Source organism: Ambystoma mexicanum, chromosome 12, assembly GCF_040938575.1.
Source record: "Ambystoma mexicanum isolate Mex_15411 chromosome 12, UKY_AmexF1_1, whole genome shotgun sequence".
NCBI lineage: Eukaryota > Metazoa > Chordata > Amphibia > Caudata > Ambystomatidae > Ambystoma > Ambystoma mexicanum.
In genome coordinates, this window is record NC_090936.1 from 676,459,841 (window position 1) to 676,472,678 (window position 12,838).

Consider the following 12,838-nt stretch of genomic DNA (forward strand, 5'->3'; position numbering starts at 1 on the left):
AACGGCAGAGTAAACGCCGAGATCAGTGGGCACAACTGCATCTTCCCCCAAGCGTACACTACGCAGTCAGTAGAGAGGAGCCTAGGGAAGCCAGTGCAACCACAGTAACAGCAGCTCCTGATTTAAGATGCTCTGTAATAGTCCCGTGGAACCTATTTCTCCTCGGCACCAGCCATTGTGTTTGTTTACTTTGCACCGTTTGTTTCTGTGCGTGGAGGATGCTCCTGGGAGAACGGTACCCGTCCATGTGTATGTTTTCAGCCAGGGCAGAGACGCCGCATCCCGCACGCCCAATCAGGGCCCGCGGGGCGGCGCCTGCGCTTCAGCTCACACGCCGGTGCTGGACCAAGCGCAGACTGCATCCCCATCCCCCAGCCGATGCCTGCCAGTCATCCGCATCTGTCAGAGGTCTCGGCGGCCCTTTATCCCCTTGATCTGAAGGGATGCGCCGGTGCAAGTCACAGTCAAAGGATATGGATCGGTTCTAGCTTCGGTGCAGGGAACCGGCTGCACAGCCATCGCGGTGTACAATGAGGGCGGCGGGGACATGGAGCCGTGTAAGCGCCGCCCGCAGGGCTGCTCTGCTACTGGCTGCCGCTTACGGTCTCAAAACCCTGTACCCAGTGCTGTGCCGACAGCTCCGACAGCAGCCGCTAGTGCTCCCTGATCAGGAGGAGAGGGATGCGGTAGTGACCCCGCTCTCTTGTCCGGCGGCGCTGGCTGCCTCGCCTGCAGTGAACGCAGACTTCTTGCGGCAGCTGTTGGAGCTGCATCGAATCGTGTTCCCGAAGCCCCTGTGCCGGGAGCTGGCGGTACTCGGCCTCCATTCCCTGGCACTCATCTCTCGCACGTTCCTATCCATCTATGTGGCCCGGCTGGACGGCAAAATTGTCAAGAGCATTGTGGAGAAGCGACCAAGGCGCTTCCTGGCGCAACTGCTCAAGTGGCTCATGATAGCTATCCCTGCTACCTTCGTCAACAGTGCCATCCGCTACCTGGAGGGCCGGCTAGCGCTGGCTCTGCGCACACGCCTGGCTGCACACGCCTACTCTACCTACTTCAGCCACCAGACCTACTACAAGGTGACCTGCATGGACGGCCGCCTGGCCAACCCCGACCAGTCCCTGACGGAGGACATCATGGTCTTTTCGCAGTCCGTGGCCCACCTCTACTCCAACTTGACCAAGCCCATCCTAGATGTCCTGCTCACCTCTTACACCCTCATCCAGACAGCACGCTCGCGAGGCGCCGACCCGTTAGGGCCTACCCTGCTGGCGGGCCTGGTGGTGGGGGCTACTGCAAAGGTGCTGCGGGCCTGCTCACCCCGCTTCGGCAAGTTGGTGGCCGAGGAGGCGCACAGGAAGGGCTACCTGCGGTATGTGCATTCCCGCATCATCGCCAATGTGGAGGAGATTGCCTTCTATAGAGGCCACAAGGTAAGAAACTGTCCAGTGGTGGGGCTGTGAGGAAACGGGACCAGCGCGTCTTTGCCACATCAATCTGTTCTATTGTCTGGACCACAGCATCTGTTGCCTTACATCCTACCACTCTGCTCTCTTCTGCATCCTACCTCGTGGATGTTCCCCTGGCACTTCTTTTGCAACGCCCAAGGGGAGTGCGCAGTTTGCTGTGACCTTTCACCCACAACAATAGCCATGCTGCTAGATTTCTTAAAAAACATGAAGTTCGCCATGTTCCCCATTAAACCTAGCACCCAGTCATGCTGCCGTACATTTAAGAAGAAATTGCTCAATTGCGTACCCCCACACACAAGTAGGTAATGCTGCACGATATTTCAATAGAAACAAAGCAGACGTGGGCCTTTAAACTCTGTACAGAGTCCTGCTGCCACGCATTTTCGGAGAAAGGCACTATTCAACCTTGGCTCAGTTTGGGAAGTTGCAAAGGGGAGATAAGTAAATGCAGATGATGTCTAGAGGAGTCTAGCAATAGCCTTAATGGTTAAACCTTGGCGATAAGCCACAGGCCTTCCACAAGGTTATCTATCAGTTCGTTAGGACTGCTGGGTAATCTTATAGGAATGCAATCCACCAGGAAACCTACAAACTGAATTGAAGCCTCCTTTGACTGCTCTCGGTTACCCGCTGAATCCAAGTCTTGCAAATATGGCATTTGAAGGCATTCAGTTGCTTTGGGGACTCCAGCACTTTTGGAGCATGGTCGTTCACTCGGATTCCTGCAGCTGTGTGAAGCCTGCTTTGCTTTTCGGGAATGCTGTATGCATTCCGTTAGAGTGTTTAGAAGTGGTGCTCACCCTCTTCTCTTTGGCAATCCAAGATAATATTATGCTGCCTACATTCATTCTCTGGTTCCTCATTTCCTACAAGCCCCTCACGCTCCTATCCTCCAATACAGTGATTGGAAGCTTCTCACCTTCCCGTCTCTCATCATTATCCCCAGTACTTTGGAGCTGACCTATGGTTGTGCAACCAATATTAACATTTCATGTGTGCCTTTTCGACAACACCTAGTCTTCTAAAAATCTCAATAGAAATAAAGAAATTAACTACAAATTTGAGATCCCCTCCACTGAGGTTATTTACAGCTTAAATGCTCTCTTCTGTGAGAAGGTGCTCACCCCAGAAGGTCTACAACCACGTTTTAGACCACTGTGTCTTATCAGAATAGAAGTATTCATTTGCACATATGAGCCTAGTCCCATCCACAAGGACAGTGCTGCACCGGAATGCTATGCAATTCTCCTGAGAACAAGGGTCTAACCAATTGCACACCCCAGGTACACATTTCTGCCTTATTAGTCATCACCAGTGAAGTGAAGCTATGTCCCTCCAAGTACATACAGTAAAGGATACACACCTGAATGAACATCCTCAACTTAGAGTAGATCCCCAAGTCATTCAAATCAGCCACAAATGCGAGAGCTCATCTACGGAGAATGAACATGGCATAAATAGCATATTCTGTGGGAAGGTGCCCACTAAAGCCGACCTGCAACCACATTTTCGTCAACTCTGCCTTCCCAGAGGGGAAATATTAATTTGCATATGAGTCTGGATCCGCCCACAAGGATGATCCAGCACCGAAATGCCATGCAATATCTAAGCTGTGCTCGCCCTAACTAGAGGGGCTCTCACATTTCTGGCTAATTTAGAACTAAAGAACTAGTAACCCATTAAACACATCATCTAGCCTCACTGCCGAAAATGTTGGGAGGCCAGCTATGTCACCCTTCAGCTAGCACCCAGTCCTGATGCCATCTAACACATTGGAAGCATACACCAGGCCACAATGTACCACTTCAAAGAAAAGGCAAAACCATTCTGGGATATCTCAGAAGAATTAAACAATGCCATGTTATTTATGGCACTTGTTTTTTATTTTTTTATTCACATTATAACACGTTCTTAATACAAAACAATAGATCGCAATGTTATACAAAGCATAAAGAAACCTAACAACCCCCCTCCTCCCGCAGTCCTTCCCCTCAAACCGTCTATTGAAACCCACAATACAAGATCCTAATCAAGTTACAACACGAATTGTAAAGCACTGAGCTGCTACAGCCATGACCTCGAAGCTCTGAGCGACAATTGAGTAGTGCATTGCTGCACCTAACTGGGTTTTCAGTAGAGCATAAACATAGAATATATTGCATTCACAATGACATAGCAATTGCAACAATAAAAGATTGTCCAAAAGCTGTCGCAAAACTGGACATGTGATCTTTTGTGCCCAACACCTGGAGTGTGCTGCTAGGTACAACCTGATAAAGGAAGCACTCCAGCATATTGCATCAGCATGTAGCACTGCTGCTAACATTTCCAAAATGGCAATATGTATTGCTTGAATGCATGTCCAATCTCTCCACTGGCTCCCGGTGGCTGCATGGATCAAATTTAAGACCTTCTGCATCATCCACAAGGCTTTCTGGGGCCTGGGACCGCGCTACATCCAACTTTCTCTCCCTAAATACCTCCCTGCTAGAATCCTTTAGAAATAGTCCTCTATCTCTAACTCTCTGCAGGTCAGAGGTTTCTCCAAGCAGAGAGTGGGGGTAGATCTCTTTCTTCGGCAGGAGCCTCCCTCTGGAATGGCCTCCCTGACCCTCTCAGACTTGACCCGGATCTCCTTCAGTTCTGGAAGCTTCTCAAGACCTTCCTTTTCTCCTCCTCCTTCCCTTTTGCCATCCTTTCTTATGCCTCTGTTGCTGCTGCGACTGGCTACCCAGTCCCTTCTAAGTCATACAGGGGCCAAGCCTTCCCTTGACCAGTCTGCCTCAGGCACTTGCCTTCGGGCACCCTCCCCTGACTGGACTACTGAGTCTGGTCCTCCCTCCCTCCTTACCCTTATCCTTTCCCCTTCACACTTGCCCTCCAGGCTCCCCCCTGCATGTACCCCCCAGCACTTACCCAGCCCCTGGGGCCCGCTCACACCTTCATCTCTCCCTTACACCTCCCCTTACCTTCCCCCTCATTTTCACCTCCCCTTACATTCCCCCTCGTCATCACCCACCCCTCACCCCTGCAAGTCCTGTTTGATGCATTTGCACAATCCGAATGTCACAAGGCCTAGTAGGACAGCTTATTTTTGTTTATCCTCCTCTGTTACCCCCTCCCCTTTGCCTTGTGGCGCCTGGAAACACTTTGGGCCCGATTTGTGGAAAGTGTGCATATATCCAGCAAAGCCTGCACGACGAGAACGACTCTGCACGCTCTGCATATTCATGGACTTGTCCCCGTAAAGTAGGCCTATATGCAAGTCGTGGCTTGAACGCCCTGAACACGCCCCCGCAAAGCAGACACAGCCACTAATACCTACCTGTGCGCAGTCCTCGGGTGCAAATTCATGCACCACTGTAATCCTTTGTGGGGTCCTCTGCAACAAAGCCAGCACCCCATTGACACTGCGTATTGTCCCTCTGAACTATTCCCAGCACCCCATCAACATGCGTAACATGTTTCGTAAAAGTTAACATTTCCCGGTAAATATGTGTGGGAACCCCGTAAACCGTCCCTGCAACCCGCTACACTGCTTACGCGCACCCCTAACGTCTATCGGAACCCTGACTGCGTGCAGGCACCCCTATATCCAACATTCAATCTTACCTCTGTGCGGTGATTTCTATGCGCAAGTGTCTGTGCGCCTGCCTTCGGGTTGCGGTTACATCGAGAGCTTTGCGTGGTCATTTCCCCAACGTGAGGTCGCGCGGTCAGATCCATGAACACAATTTTACCTGCGCAGTTGTGGGTGTGCGATGACCTCTTGCAGGCTGTCCCTCGGAACGCCCACATTTTCCCTTGTTCTTCCCCATTTTGCGAGTTCCACCCCCTACTCCGGTCTATGTGCAGGCCACGCCCACGCTCTGTGAGGTGTCTTGCGCAAGGCACTCGGCCGCTGGCAGAGACGTGCCAAGCCTGAGTAATTTCTCTGCAGAGTACGAACAAGTCCTGCGGAGTCGATTTCATGAATCGGTTTGGCACGCAAAGTTGGCCTGTAAATGGGCTGTGTCACCTGCAGCTTTTTTCTGGAGGGGAAAATCCCATTTAGCGCCCCGTTTTCGGCGCAATTACCGCCGGCTGTATTAGCGCGCAGTGGGGAAAGGGGATTTACCGTTAACGCCCAACCCGTGATCCTGTGATAATAGTGCCGGACCGGGTCGCACTAACGCAATTAAAGTTGGGCGGTATTACCGCCAGGATACCGCCCAACTCGTGAGGAGGCCCTATGAACTAAGTCACTTGATGTCTCTAGTAACGCCCTGTCTTTTAGTTGAGGCAAAGTGATTTAAGAAACTGCCGCATCTCACAATCCCTGCGAGGTTATAGCAATGGCTTTGTGTGTTATACAAGTGCTTGTGTCACAGCAGATAAAAGTGGCTGTCACAAATGTATCACTACAGTTTGTGTTTGAACAACTTGGACGGTATTATGGTACTTTGCACACGTGCAAACGCTGCTTCCGCATGCACATTCATATTTTCCCGGGAGGATATCTCACCAGCAACATGCTCGCCTTGGAAGCAAGATGACATGAAGCAACACAGGTTCGATCCCTGGGTCCACGCTTAGAAACCTCTTGGTATTTAAGTGCGTTATTAATACGCAACTAAGACAAAAACAAACTACTAAAAAATAAAAAAAAATCCTGTAACAGCGCCTCGATGTCCATGGGAAAGAAATTATGGGACTTCCCATTCTTGTGCAAATGTATTTGCACTGGGGCTAATGGAATGCAAATGTGTTTTGGCCAAATGCCAACATTTTGTGTAATTGCACCCCATGAGTTTATCATTGCCTCTCATTGTCGAAACGTGCCTCAATATGCCTCATGTTAATGATTCGTTTTTTTAAAAAAACTCATATCTATTGTTTAACATCCATACTCCCTTTGTAACTTGTCAGCACGGGTTGCTGAATAGTTTCTCTGAAGAAATAGCAATTTTATAGGATATTTTATAGGATCCTTTGTCAAAGTATTACATTACTTGGTGCTTTTTTTGGAATACCACACTTGGACCATTCGTTCTGACTGGTGGTGTATTTCGCTCAGCTAATCATAACTTGCTATGGCTCTAACTTAAAAAAAAATGCAATCATGAGACCATCGCTTCAAAATGTCTTTTTTTATTTTTTGTTTTTTATTTGTTTATTAGTGTTTTGGTTCATACATCAACTGTATAAACCTTTCACTATTATACAATGTCTTTTGTAACACTCAGGGTCAGAAAGTTGTTTACTTATTCATGCAGTGTGGAAAACATTGAGTCAGCAATGCATGTTTCAGAGTCGGACTGTGGCGTTCGTCACAAAAAATCTTTCTGCAGAACAGTGCGCTGAAACAGCAGATTACACCTATCACACAAGCTGGACACTTAGCAAAGTAACCAAAGTCGGTGTGACCAATTTAAGGTCTGTTTAAGGAATCTGTTACCTATGATTCCTACTCCTATTCCAACACTATCACTTTCTTACATAGATCTGCTTGACAAGTTCACCCTGCTTATAAGCACCACCCTGAAATACCTTTATAGACCCGAAGCGAGGGCCGTGCACTTGGGGGCCTTTAATGAGGTGTGAGGGGCCAAACTATAACACTTGGTATGACCTGAGCAATGGGTCCATAAAACTTCTATAACACGCCCTTGTTATTCACATTAAAAAGGGTATGAATGAGCCCAAAAGCAGCATTATTCTGCCTATGTGGTTTGTGAGGAATTCTGTGGGAATGCACTGCGTTGCATCTAGTAACGTGCTGGACATTCCTCAGACTATACCAGCTTACATAGCTCACATATTGTCAAATCAGCATTCACAATCACACTGCCGAGTGTTATTACATGTGTTATTATTAGCCAGCTCAATGATAATTTATAACATAACATATCATTTTCTTTTTAAGAACACTCCTATTTCTCCAAAGGTCTTCTCTGCCTAAGAAACACGAACAATGACATTGACCACCAGCAGAAATACAACATTGCATTAGTATCAAAAATATAAAACCTATAGAAATCAAACTTTAGAAGAGTGGGAGCAAAAACCCACAAACAGCTAACACCATGGTTAAGTCCTGATACTAAGCCTATAGCACCAAAGAACAGACCTCCACTATGTAACTGGAAGGGGTGGCAGATTGAAGATGGGCTGTTACAGAGCAGCAGAATCATAGGGTCCCCAAAGGTACGAAAATATGGCAGCACAAATGTCCATAACCCAGTTGGCAACTAACACCCCTAGTCCATCAGACCAAGACATTGAAAAGGAACAAGGACAATGAGAAAGCCCCCCATTAGATAGGTGGCAGTGGGAAAATGACCAATCACCAGAAGGCAAACTATGTCTGGAGGGACCCACCAAAACAGAGAGGATCATTGCAGCGGCCATCCAGAGACTTGGGGCTAGCGTGGACATAGCATAAAACCCCTATGTAGCATCAAATGGCTGAATCTCGACAAACAGAGCATTTACTTCCAGATGGAAGGAACAGTGGAAGACAAAAGAGGGCAAGTCACTTCAGTGTGATAATTCATCTCTAAACCCTAACTGCTTGTCTCTCTCCCACTATATGAAAAAACACTCAGGAGCACGTCCCCACAACCCTTGGCATCCGTAGGCGTCTTTTAGCATGAATGGAATACTGATGGCCCGATAGTCCTTTATTAGATCTTAGCCACAGTTATGTAACCCCCAGCACAAATGGGGCCCTGCTAGGGAGGGGGTTAATAATAAATATATAGAAACCACACGATACAAGGAGTCTAAAAGCGTTTTATTTAATGTGTGTGCTTATCAATGGGCTTACTTGACTGTACCACGTTCCTCACCGTGGGGGACAAAGGGCTTGAAATGGGGACTGGATAAGCAGGATCTGAAAGCAGCTCCTGGGTATCCAACATTATCCAGTGATTAGGAGTTACCACTGGGGAACAAGGAGCAAGTACATAGCGTTCTACAAATCTAGCTTCCACATAAGATGCAAACATATAATGTTGTCCATAATTTATGACTGCTTATGTTTTAAATGCTTATAGATTTGTCCTATTGCATTTATAGATTGTCCCAAATACACAGAGTTAAATTCACTTAGTTTTGTTTGTTCAGCATTTGTTGGCCTCGGGAGCCAAAAGTAGGCTACAAGCAGGAGCTAAATAGCTGCCAACTCCCCTCAATTTTGCACCATGGGGACACATGGACACCCGAGACTGAGAGACAATGGTCAGGCCTCTTCTGCCAGTAGACAGAGACATCAACTGGACTTACCTGAAGAGGAGAACCCTTAATGACAGTTGCAGGAAGGAGCACAAGGGGAAAGTCAGAGAAGCAAAGCATGGCTTGAGAAGAGCAGAAAAAACAGAAAGAGAAGAAAGAGCTGTGTTTCCTAGGGGCTCGTGGCCTCGAGCAGCCCAGATGGAATTTTGTAGGTGTTAAGCCAGGCTGGGTCTACCAATGGCAGCCCGCCGTGAAGTGAAGACCAGCCCGTGTATGCCTGGGTGAAAAAAAACACCAACTTGCATTCGCGGATATGCTCGGAGTGCTCACTGAGAGCATGGATTCAGGTGGTAGTGTAGAGGGGCCGCAGAGAACTGGTGGGCAGTCCACCATGTGGGGACCTCCTTCGCGCCTTCAGTAAAGAGGCATAGGTGGCCCTTGCCTTACTTTCCACACATGCACAGTTTGGCAGCAGTCCCCATCGCCTTGACTACATGGCATTCCTATTTGTGCCATTCCGGTCCTGTAAGCTGTTTTATTCTTACCGCTCTTTACTGTGGCTGCTTGTCTTTCCTTGCTCCGATCGACTGTCTCCCTTCTCCCTTTCCTGGTGCCTTGCCCATGCTCATCTGTTCTCCTATTTCTCCCTTTCCCTGCCTTCAGTCATTGCCACCCTTCCTGCCTGCCTCCACTACCTACTTATTACTTCTTATTCTCCTGGTTCACTCCAGGCTGTCTGTTTCTTGGCAGCTTTCTGCTCTCTGTCTACTGTATACCATCATCCCCACTGCCATCAGAGTGCCTGTTTGCCTACTTGACCTTCTGGGTGCCTGCTTCCTGAATTGCCAGTGGGGCTACCTGGTAACATTCATTCCATCAGTTTCCCTGATAGTGCCTTGCACTGTCTCTGTATCACATACAAACTTGGAAGCCAAGCAATGGTGCGAGCAGCTGATCCCAGTCTGACTCCCCATTGCGGGAACCTTTAGGGTAGGATGGATTTGGACTGGCCTCTACCTTTACATTTTATTATTTTATTTTGTGTGTGTTCAAAAAGAACTTCACAAAAGAAGAAGAGCTGAAAAACTGAATTCCGAAGTAGCTAACCAGGGTGGGACCCTGAATCTGTTATCATTTTCATAGTGTGTTCCAAAATTTTTACAGTTGCCAAGAGCCAGGTTTTTCAGTCTCCGCCTATCAATCTGTTCCACCATTTTTCTTCATCCCACCCTCGATCATCCACTATTAAGTGTTCGAGGTAGACCAATCTGAGATTCAAGTTTTTTGGGCATTGCAGAAGCAGGTGTCGGATGGATTCGGTTTTATTCTCACACAAGCGACAAGTGTTAGAGTCGGAAAGGCCTCTAATCCTGCGAATTTCGTTTGTGTCCAATAGATTCATCCTTATCCTTAGGAGAGAATTTCGAGCTCCCCTACTGGGGAATTTTTGTAGGTACCTCATTGGCTCATTGAGCTTGCAGTACGATGGAGGCAGATGATGGAGTAATTTGTTGTTGGAAGCAGACTCTTGTGTTTGAATCCAATCAAGCTCTTTCAATTTTACATTCAATCAGCAGCCTACAAGACAGCAGGCTGGAACCAGTCAAAGATGCAACAGGCAAGACCCCAGGTACATGGTGCAAGTGAGATGCCCAGCTTGACAGCCCAAGCAAACATTTATTCAAAGGCATGACAGGAAATCCAAAAGACCAACAAACTACCTCCCCACTACCAACATAGCCTACTCAGCAATAATTTTCCAAGAGCTGTGTACACAACCAAATCTTGAACCAGGTCAGTGGTCGAAGTGTATAAAAAGAAGTAGTGGAACTATGTTCCCCACTGGCCTGCAACAGGTCCCCACAAACCCCATTGCCATGCCTACTCCCATGCACAATGCAAACCCAAAACACATGCACCTGCTGTTTAAGGGAATGTACACTTTTATTTTAAAACAAAACAATTCCGTAACAGTTTCTTTTTCAAATAAAAGTATAGGAACAGCAAAACCTAATACAAAAAAAGTAGAGGAACACCCCTCCCAACCGCTTCCGCCCACTTCGACCATTGGACCAGGTCAAGTCTAAGATCATCTGTGAACTTGCCCAAGTAAGATTCAGACCCATTGGAGGAATAGAATCAGCACTTCTATCAACATGTAATGACTAGAAAACTAGAGCAAACACCAACATCCCCTTAGTCCTCAGACTTCAAGACATCTGTACAGTTTTTGACACAATCGTCTACCCATCACTAATCAAAATAGTCAATAATAATAATTTAGCATTTATATAACACTAAAAAACCCTCAGGTATCTGAGCGCTGCTTATTACCCACGGTGTGTGGTGCTCATTTATCGACCTCGGAAGGATGAAAGACTGAGTTTGATCTTGCCGCGATTCAAACCTGCGTCAGCAGGCCCTGCACAGATGTCAAAGCGAGCACTCTACTCGCTGTGCTATCGGACCAGCTATGTAGCAGGACTGGTCAGTTCAGTACTATGATGGATGACCTCATTCCTTACAGATAGAACAGAACCCCATACCTGCACCCTTTCATATTGAATACATGTAGCATATCCTGTTGAGTGCCACAAGGATCAACTCTATCACACCTACTTTTCATCACATGCATGTGCCCACCTTTAAGACTGATCAGGAGGCACATCCTTACATGCTACTGCTACAGTGACAGTACACAGATTGTCTTTCAACTCACTGAAACCCACCCAAACAAAACATAAATCGTGGTCTCCCATACAATAATTTCTCGTTGATTTTCTTATAAGCATTTTATGAAAATCTTATCAGATTTTACAAAAAAATCCTCCTTCAAACTTATAAGATTTGATAAAAATTCAATAAGAGTTTCGGTGTTATATACATTCTTATTATTATTTTTTAAAAAAATGTTATTGGTTTCAACTCAAACCTTTAAAATATTACACAACAAAACAAAACAACATTTAACATTTACATCTTAATAATGCCCCTGATGCCTTTTTCCCTTCTGCACCTTCCAATGTTAAAAGGGGACCACTCCCCAAAGTGATTTTCCCACTATGCAGTCGGCCCATGTTTACTTTTTGGTCAATGACTATGGATCAGTTTTGTTTATCATCTCCTCGATTACTGCTAAAAATGAGGTCAGGGGCATAATTAGTTTCCGATCCATCCCGTTCCACAGATTCTGCCACCACTCCTCTGCACTCACTGATTGATGGTTTCCATACCACTGACCCAAGTGAATTGACCTTTCATTTTTTAGAGTGGGGCAGAATAACACAAGATGTTTGAGGGATTCCCGCTCCTTGCAACAGAAGCGGCAGGTAAAGTTTGGGTCGGTAACTCCTGCTCGAAGCCTGATGCGGTCTTTCGTTTTGTATGCATTCAGCCTGAATAACATGAATAGCCTGCATGCTTTTGAGTTTGGGAAGCGATTCATGTATGGTTGCAATACATTGTAGCTTCTCGCTTCCGCGGGGGCATCTTTCATAGCGCTAGCGAGCAGGCGCTCGCTACCTGTGTTGATCCAATCGGCTCGCCATATCTTCACTTTCGCTGCTCTCGTGTTTGAGTGGAGGGTTTGTAGACTGATGTTGTGGATTGTTAGTAAATCGTCTCCTCGTTTCACCCATTGAGACAAAATGTCTAGGCCGTTGTCTCCCGCATGATGAAAGATCTTGAATTGGAGGATTCCCTCTTCAGCTTTAGATTTCCGGAACAACGCTAATTGGTTCCAGCAAATCCTGGCATGCAACGATACCAGAGCGAGTTCATACCTTATGCATGCAGTAGAGATTCCTATCGGAAGGCTTAACGCCTTGGACCAAAACATGTGCTCCAATGAAGCCCAATGTGTCGGTGGGCATCCAAAGGCATTTTCAGCGCCGTATGTCAGAATCGGGACCACTTTTTGCTCATAAAAATTTCTCAGTGGTCGTATTGAAAAGCGCCCATATTTTTTATGGATTACAAGGGCCTGACATGCCAGCTGGCCGCATTTCCTCTTGGACTCAGTCACCGACGTGTCATCACAGATACTCGAGTTCAAAATCATGCCTAGATATTTTACGGAGTTTGACGTCCAGAGATCAACATGATTTAGTGACCACACTTGTTTTGAACACATTTGTTTTTGACACATT

At 46.9% G+C, this 12,838-nt stretch overlaps 1 protein-coding gene across 1 annotated transcript in view; it reads left to right on the forward strand.

Annotated features, from left to right (window-relative positions):
- The first annotated feature begins 353 nt into the window (after positions 1–353).
- Positions 354–12,838, forward strand: part of ABCD2 (ATP binding cassette subfamily D member 2) — a 427,364-nt gene continuing 414,879 nt past the window's right edge. The window contains exon 1 of the mRNA XM_069629213.1: positions 354–1,436. Coding sequence (XP_069485314.1) covers positions 531–1,436 — 906 coding nt within the window. The 5' untranslated portion in view covers positions 354–530. The remainder of the gene's footprint in view (positions 1,437–12,838) is intronic.